This window comes from Corvus brachyrhynchos, unplaced genomic scaffold (genome assembly GCF_000691975.1).
Source record: "Corvus brachyrhynchos isolate BGI_N302 unplaced genomic scaffold, ASM69197v1 scaffold19, whole genome shotgun sequence".
In the NCBI taxonomy this organism is placed as follows: Eukaryota; Metazoa; Chordata; class Aves; order Passeriformes; family Corvidae; genus Corvus; species Corvus brachyrhynchos.
Window position 1 is genome coordinate 3,480,183 of NW_008246061.1, and position 7,635 is coordinate 3,487,817.

The following is a 7,635-nucleotide window of genomic DNA, read 5'->3' on the forward strand; positions in this document are numbered from 1 at the left end:
GTTTTTCCCCCCCGCTCTTGCTTGGTGCTGTGTAGCCTCTGCCCCGAGGATGCCCTAGACAGATTCAGCCTCAAGCAGGGGCTTCCTGGGTACTTGTAGGCATTCTGACAGGCCTGTGTGCTGGTTGATGCCCTCCCGTCCTTGAAGCCCATTATCCCTGGCCAGTCAGGAGGAGCAGCATTCCTTGCAGTCCTTTGCTGTGCCCAGAGGTTTAGCTGCTCCCAGCACTGGGCAGCAGTATCCCACCTGCATGGGACAGGATGAAACCCTCAGCAGAAAGCGCCAGGTGCTAAGGGTAGATGTGCTGAGTCCCAAAGGTGGGAGAGCTGCTCCAGGAAGGGGGCTTTACCCTCCAGCAGGGTTATATCATATCCAGCTCCTAGTAAAGCATTTATTTGCAGTCATCTGCACTGTGTCTTTTTTTAAGAGAGGGCTCGGTGGGGTTCATCCCACACTGCTCTGTTCCGAGGGAAACTGGGTGCATCGAAGCTTCTCACAGAGGCAGGAGGCAATGGCACGGTCATAGTCACTGCTGGTGAGCCACAAACCAACCTACAGACCACTGTGCCATTCCTGTGCCAACCCTCCCCAGCATGATAGAGGGGTGAGGGTGGTGGGCACCATGGCATGGGATGAGCTGCTCTCACAGGGTGCAGGGGGATGGGCATGAGCCCATGAGTGAGTCCTGCAGTGTTGAACTGAAGTCCCATGGCTGCATGGGCCCAGTGGGGATAGCTGGCCCTGAGCTAGGGAAGGAAGTGGGGCACAACTACACTTGACCACAGCCTTGCTGGCCACATGGGATCTTTTCCCTGTGCCAGGCCTGGGGCAATGGGGGGCAGTGAACTGACAGCCCTGGTCAGGGTGGTTCAGCTATGGACATCATCAATGAGTGGAGGAGCAGTACATGCCCCAGTGTCCCTCTGGGCTGGGCGAGCAGTGGAATTGCAGGTAGAGAGGCCAGGAGCAGCTGGACTGCCAGTGCTCCCCAAGCACTGTGGTGTGCAATATGCTACTGGGAGAAGGACCTGAGCCAGAGGCATTGCCTTTGATAAACCTTTATTATCTGGCTGGTGTTGGTACACGTGTCAGCGCGAGTGTAGAGATGTGACAGAGGGGCTAGCGGCGCTGAGCACGTGGGTGCCCTGAGCTGGAGAGGGGAGTGGGGGAGGCTTGTCCCAGCTTGTTCCTTTGGCCTTGCTCCCCTGGGACCCTTTGCCCCTGCCCACTCCCCAGTCCACAGGTGCCCCCAACGTGGAAGTGCCCCAGGTGCACGTGGATGTGGGAAGCAGGGTGTCAGCACAGTTGTGGAGCTGTCCCCAGGGAGGTGACACGAAGCAGGGCCTACAGTGGGCAGAGAGGCTTCCTTGCAGGGGGCCAAGGGAACCACTGCAGGATGCACCATGACCCTGGCTAGACCTCACAGCCCTGCGCAGCCACAGACTCATGCAGTGTCCCGAGTCTGAGGGCACAGCTGTGCCCAGGCCACCCCAGGGACACAGGGATGCTGCCTGCAGGGCAAATAATTCCTGGAGAACAAATAACTTAAAAGGCTGGAGCATGGGGGGCAAGCCAAGCTGGGAGCATCCCCAGCAGCGCCCAGCTGGCTCTGCCCACAGGGTCAGCCCACAGCTGGCCGAGGCAGAAGCAGCTCTGCCAAGGCAGAGGTGTGGGGGTGCCCTGGTGGAAGAGTTCTCCTGTCCCCAGTGCCAGACCCATGGCCCCCCAGACCCTCCCAGGGCAAGCAGCTCCCCTCCCGCTGGGCAGCTCTGGGGTGAGGGCAGCAGTGGGGGTGGGCAGGGCAGGCTCTAGCACTCTTTCTGCCGCATGCGCAACTCGTGGCGACGCAGGTGGTTATAGAGGGACTGCACATAGGTGAAGACGCACTTGGCGTCTGGCTTCTTCCCCATGATCATCATGTCTTCAACCTCCACCAGCGGCACGCAGTCCACCAGCGTCCTGCAGAGATGAAGCCTTCAGCATGGCCTCAGGCAGGCTGCCCCATGTGGGAGCTGGGATGGGCACCCCACACTGCCGTGGGCCTGCTGGTGTGGGTACTGCTGCCCTCAGACCGGTTCAGCTCCTTTCACATGCCCCCCACCCCACCCTGCTACCCACAGTCCTGCTGCTCCTGACACTGGGAAGAGCATGTGCTATCTGCCCTGGGAGGTGCCTGCCCCAGGGCAGGGGTTGCCCAACTATCTGCACCCCTTGCTCCCCTGGTACTCTCTGTCCCAGCTCTTGGTGTTGGCAGTCATCCCCTGCTAAAGCCGTGCCCCCTCCTCCTCTTGCTCCTCCAGCCGATGCTGGTGACCTCTAGGGAGAGCCCTGCCTGGCTGCAGCTGTCTGCTGTGCCCCTGCCTCAAACCCTACCAAGTGGTCCAGGGAAAGCAGGGGGTGGGTCTTGGTTACATGCTGCCTCTTACTCCTACCTCAAGCCCTGGTCCTGCTCTTCTGCCTTCCCCCAAGCCCTGCCAGCCTGGCTCCCACCCTTGTCCCAGACTGGAGCCCAGGGGCTGCCTGCCCCAGGCCCAGCACACCCTACTGCTGGAGTGGGCACTGCCCTGCCTCAGCCCACTCAACCTGGCCTGTGCCTATCTCCTCCTCTCCCTGCCCCACCACAGTGCAGGGGTCCATGCAAGACCCTGCTCCAGCAGCTACCAGTCTTGCGGGGCCCTGGCAGATCAGCTGTGGTTGTGTCCCCATCCCCATAATAGCCTTGGGGCTCTGCCTCTGCCCTTTTGGTGGGGTGGCCCATTCTGCCTTGCCACCCATCCAGTGCCCTGGGCCATGTCTCTCCCCAAGTGGAGGCTCCCTGGGTGCTTGAAGGGGCTGACAACACGATTAGGGGTCACTGTGACAACCAGGAAGGACATGGAGGGGGATCCAGCCACCTCTGTCCTCTCCCTTTTACTGGGAGAGAAGGAGCGGGGTCACAGAAGCTGCCCTGCCTCTGCTGCCAACCCTTCTGGCCCTGCCCAGCCCCCTGCACCCCTACCAGGCACTGTCCCCCCTTCAGGGGACAGATGGTGCTGGAGCATGCCAGGCTGCTGCTGCTGGAGCAAGGGCTGCACTTGCACTGGGGTCTGTGCTGACACAAACTGGCAGCACCTGCTGCCGCCATGGCCAGTTCAGCTGCTTTGGCCCAGCAGAACTCAAGGTTCTGCCCCAAGACTCTGGATGCACAAGGAGGATACCCCAAGGCAGGGCTCTGCCCCAAAAGACAGGGTGCACAAGGAGGGTCTGAACCCAATGCTGCCACCCACCTCAACACCCTCACCCCCAAGCCCTGTACCTCCCCTCTCCCCTCCTGCAGTAGCCCCACTGCACACGTTGGCCCCCTAGAACAGCCCCAAGCAACGAGCAATCCCAGCCAGTGTCAGCCCCTGGGGAGCACCAGGGCCCAGGAAAGGCCCCCACCCTGGGTCCCATGGCCCCCCGGCATCCCATTAGGTCTCTGCTGCCTGGTCAGTGGGCTCCCAGCCCACAGCCTGGCTGGCACCAGCCCCACCTCGTGATTTGGCCATCATGGGGATGGGGGGGCAATGCTTGGGGCCTTGGGAAAGCCCTTGCCACTGCCAGCCTGGCTCGGGGGGTGATGGCAGAGCAATGGCAGCACACAGAGAGTAACTCTGCCCTTATAAAGCCATTGTTTGGGCCCTGGTGTGCCAGCGCTGTGCAGAGCCAGGGGAGCCGCAGCTCCAGCGCCAGCCAGGATGCCCTGAGAGGCGCAAACACTGCAGGCCGAGGCAGAACCTGAGCCTTGAGTCACACTTTCCAGGCTCCTGCTTCTGCCCATATATGAGCAGGCAGCATTTCAGAGCTGGGCATGCACTCTGGGGCAGGGGAATGAGGCAGCAAGTCCAAGCAGTGATGCTGCAGCATCCTGGAGGGCCACCCACACTCAGGCAGCACCACTCAGAACATCTTGAGTGGCATCCCCAGCAGCTGATCCATGAGTCAGGCTCAGCCATGGGAGAAGGGCTCTGTTATCACTACTGCCCTCCCCACAGGTGGAGAGCCAACAGTCTGTGACACAGTCCCCCCTGCCCAAACTCCCATAGGCACTATTCCAGAAGGCCCGACCCCAGCCAGCTGTCTCTGCCCACCTCCTGCTGGGCCCTGTCTGGCACCACCAGCACTCACCCCTCACCCACCAGCATCCCCCAGCCTCATCCCCAGCTGAGGCAGTCAGTTCCCTGCCGAGCCCTGGTGGTTGTGGGGGCATGGGCAGGTACTTGGAGGGGAAGGTTCTCACCATTGGTCCGGGGGGGGTGACAATGGGCTACGACTTTTTGGTTTTTACCAGCCCCTTCTGGACCAGGCAGCGATAGAATTCCTGAATGTATGTGTACACACACTTCCAATCTGGCTCGCGCATCCGGACCATGTCCTCCACGTCCAGCAACTGTGGACAGTCCGCGTGCTTCCTGGGTGCAGGGAGAGAGAGGGGCAAGCCAGTGACCGCAGCCCAGTCAGGGAGGGGAGGAAGAGAAAACAAGAGACACAGATCAGTGCAGTTCCCGTCCCATTGGCAGCTGCTCCGCTCTGGCATGCTCTGGGGATGCACGATGCAGGGGCAGGAGGGCTTTGGGCACCCCATGCCGAGGCCATTCAGTGAGATTGGGGGGGCACAAGCAAGGGAGAGAGGGGCAGGTGAGTGGCGTGGAGAGGCGTGAAGTCCAGAGGTAAAGACAGATGGAAGAGGAGGAGGAGGAGTGAGGTGTTCTGGCGCGCCAGGTGCTCGGGGAGCGGGTTCCAGAGTGGAGCATTGCTCTATATAGCTCCTATATAGACCCGCTGGGAGGATGGGGGAGCAAGCCCAGCCCTCCTGCCCAGCTCCACTTGGAACCGCGCAGCACAGCCCTGGTGCAGGAAGCTCGGGAGAGGATGCTCACAAGAGCTGGAGGAGGAGGAAGGACGAGAGGCCACCTGGCTTCCAGGCCGGAGAGATCGATGGCTCTCTCAAGTCCGCACACCAGTTTCCCAATTAAGGCAAAAAATCCATTAACAGGAGCGCCAAGAACCAGGCCCGCAGCCCCCTTCTCGCTCCACCAAACAGCACCACAGCACCCTGGGAGCTTGCGGGAGCCTCCAGCTCACCCCGCCACCTTGGACATCAGCAGGATGGGACCCCCACCCCCAGCCCTGCCCCTGGGCAGGGTGCTGGAGGAGAGGAGTGGGTGGGTGGGAGAGAGACAGAAAGAAGGAGAGAAGGGCTGGCTGCCAGCCCTCCAGCTGGGCGCACTCCCATCTCTCAGCACCCAGGAAAACCAGAAGCAAAAGGGAAGAGACTGGAGAAGCTGCAACGGTGTTTGAGCCCCTATAACTGTGAAAGGAGGCACCTGGCACAGGCAAACCTTGCTCCCCCCACAGGCTGCAGTGCCACACCTGGTACCCCAGGGTGGTATGTACTGCCTGAAGCCAGGTGGGCTTGTGGGGCTGCTGCTCTTCCTTTGGGTGCTCTGCCCCACACCCAGGAACCCAGATTCCCAGACCCACCCTTGCCACACCAGACTGGGTTGCACTGGCCTCTTGTGACTCTGCCCACACAGCTGCTGCTTGCCCCCACAGTGCCTAACCTCGTTGCATTGCATGGGGGAGTGACACCTACTAGAACCCACCTCCAGCACCATCACCTCCACATGTTCACCCTCGCCCCAGTAGCGAGCAGGAGAGCCACCCCAAGCCATCCCAACTCCACGTGACGGCAAGAGAGGTACGTACTCTGCAGAAGAGAAGGCCACCTCAAAGTTTTGGCGGCGGTTCTGGGGCGTCAGCTTACTGTAGTCAAACGCGTCAGGGAAAAAATTGTGGACCAAGGCACAGAAGGCCATGCCATCACTCCAGCTGGATGAGAAGTTCTGGATGTCCACATGCTGAGAGGGCAACAGAGTTACCAAGGGACAGAGTGACTGGCCTTGGGACAGGAAGAGGAGGTGGCACCCACCTCATAGCCCCGGGTCTTGGCTCTGCACCAGTCCAGCAACATCTGCTTGATACTGCTGGCGTTGGGCACGCCAAAGCTGGAGGACCGCTGCACAGTGGTCTGTGATGCTGCGGGGTTTGGTGAACTGTGGCAGGAGACACGGGGTGTTATCCACAGCTGCAGGGTGTTGTTATTTGTGCAGCACTCACTGCCCCGGCCAGCCTGCCCCAGGCCCAGCCTCACCTCCCACCCTCCTTCTGCAGCTTCTCCATCATGGCCTTGCGCGCCTGTGAGGCTGATGTCTTGGGCAGGCTCTGAGCCTTCATCAGTTCCTTCTTCTTCTCCGCCTGGCGCCGCTCCAGCGCAGCCAGGCTGCTCTGCCGAGAGGCACTCTCATCCTCACGGTCAAAAATGCTGGGAGAGAGACAGGCAATGCTAAAAGGGCTGTGGGCAGCCCAGGGGAGGGCAAGCAGTGGTCTCAGCCCACGGCCAGCCCTGGCACTCAGGAGACCTCCATGTCCCTGGGACAGCAGAGAGGTGGCTTAAGGTCCTCAGCTGGCAGACCTATCTCTATGCCCATGGAAGGACCCATGAGAGCCTCTGAACACAGTGAACATACCCCACAGACCCAGAAGGCTTTGGGGCCACGTTTGTGTGGGGACGCTGCAAGCTGGGCAGAAGGTTTGCACAAGCAGGTGAGTGACAGGGACTGTGTGGGGCTGTCCCCACAGGCGCCTCTGCTCACCTGCCCGTCTTCTTGGATGAGGAGCTGTAGGATGATTTGGTTTGAACGAAAGTGCTGTTGCCATCTGCAGAGAGAGAGGAAGGAGAGAGGCCCTGGGCAGGAGCAGAGGGCAGCTGTGCCAGGCAGGCAGGACTCTACCTGCACCAGGGCAGTGACGGCTCAGTGGTAGCGATGCCCCAGGGTTACACCCTGAGGATGCCATGGGGAAAGGGGAGGAAAAACTCTTACTGTCTGATCTCTTCACATAACTTGACTCCATGGTTGTAGTATGGGAGGTCTTGGTGCCATCACCTGCAGGGACAGGGTAACAGGAACTGCTGAGCTGGGAGGAGCAGCACCCACAGATGCCTGCTGCTGCCAAGCACCCTCGCACCCATGCAGTGCACCCATGCAGTGCACCAGGGAGAAGTCCCAGATGGTAGAGCCATGCGCATGGCAGGCAGAGGGAGGACAGAGGACATATGCCCCCCAGGCAGAGAACAAACAGGCAAGCGCAAAGCAGCAGGGAGCTGGGGCATCCCTCAGCCCCTGCAGTCACTCAGCTTGAGCCACCCAGGAATGGGGAGAGCAGGGGTATAGGAGACAAGAGACAGGCCAAAGGTGCAGATGAGGCCCTGCCATCCTGACAGGGTTGGGGATTCAGAGGGAAGTCACCAGAGCAGAAACCTTAATTATCCCCAGGCAGGCTCTGGCCAAGCCAGAACCACAGTCCTGCTCCCAGCAGAGTCAAGCCAGACTCAGGACAGGCAGTGAATGGCAAAGGATCTGTAGTGGTGGAGCACTGGGAAGGATTCTGCAAGGCTCCCAAAGGGCTGGCACACCCCCCCAGCCCAACCCGTACTAGACTGGATGACACGCTCAGTCTTAGTGACAGTGCTGCGTGCCGAGCCATCGGCTGACTGAGTGCTCTGCATGGTGGTGGTCTCTGTGGTGTGGCCAGCCCTTCCTGCGACAGATTGGC

General features: G+C 60.7%; 1 protein-coding gene across 1 annotated transcript in view; it reads right to left on the reverse strand.

Moving 5' to 3' along the window:
* Window positions 1-1,042: 1,042 nt before the first annotated feature.
* Window positions 1,043-7,635, reverse strand: part of SMTN (smoothelin) — a 21,255-nt gene continuing 14,662 nt past the window's right edge. The window contains 8 exon segments of the mRNA XM_017746491.1: window positions 1,043-1,959; window positions 4,362-4,430; window positions 5,728-5,879; window positions 5,951-6,074; window positions 6,173-6,343; window positions 6,675-6,738; window positions 6,903-6,965; window positions 7,516-7,635. The exon segment at window positions 7,516-7,635 is cut by the window's right edge and continues 13 nt beyond it. Of these exon segments, the coding sequence (XP_017601980.1) occupies window positions 1,809-1,959; window positions 4,362-4,430; window positions 5,728-5,879; window positions 5,951-6,074; window positions 6,173-6,343; window positions 6,675-6,738; window positions 6,903-6,965; window positions 7,516-7,635 (914 nt within the window). The 3' untranslated portion in view covers window positions 1,043-1,808.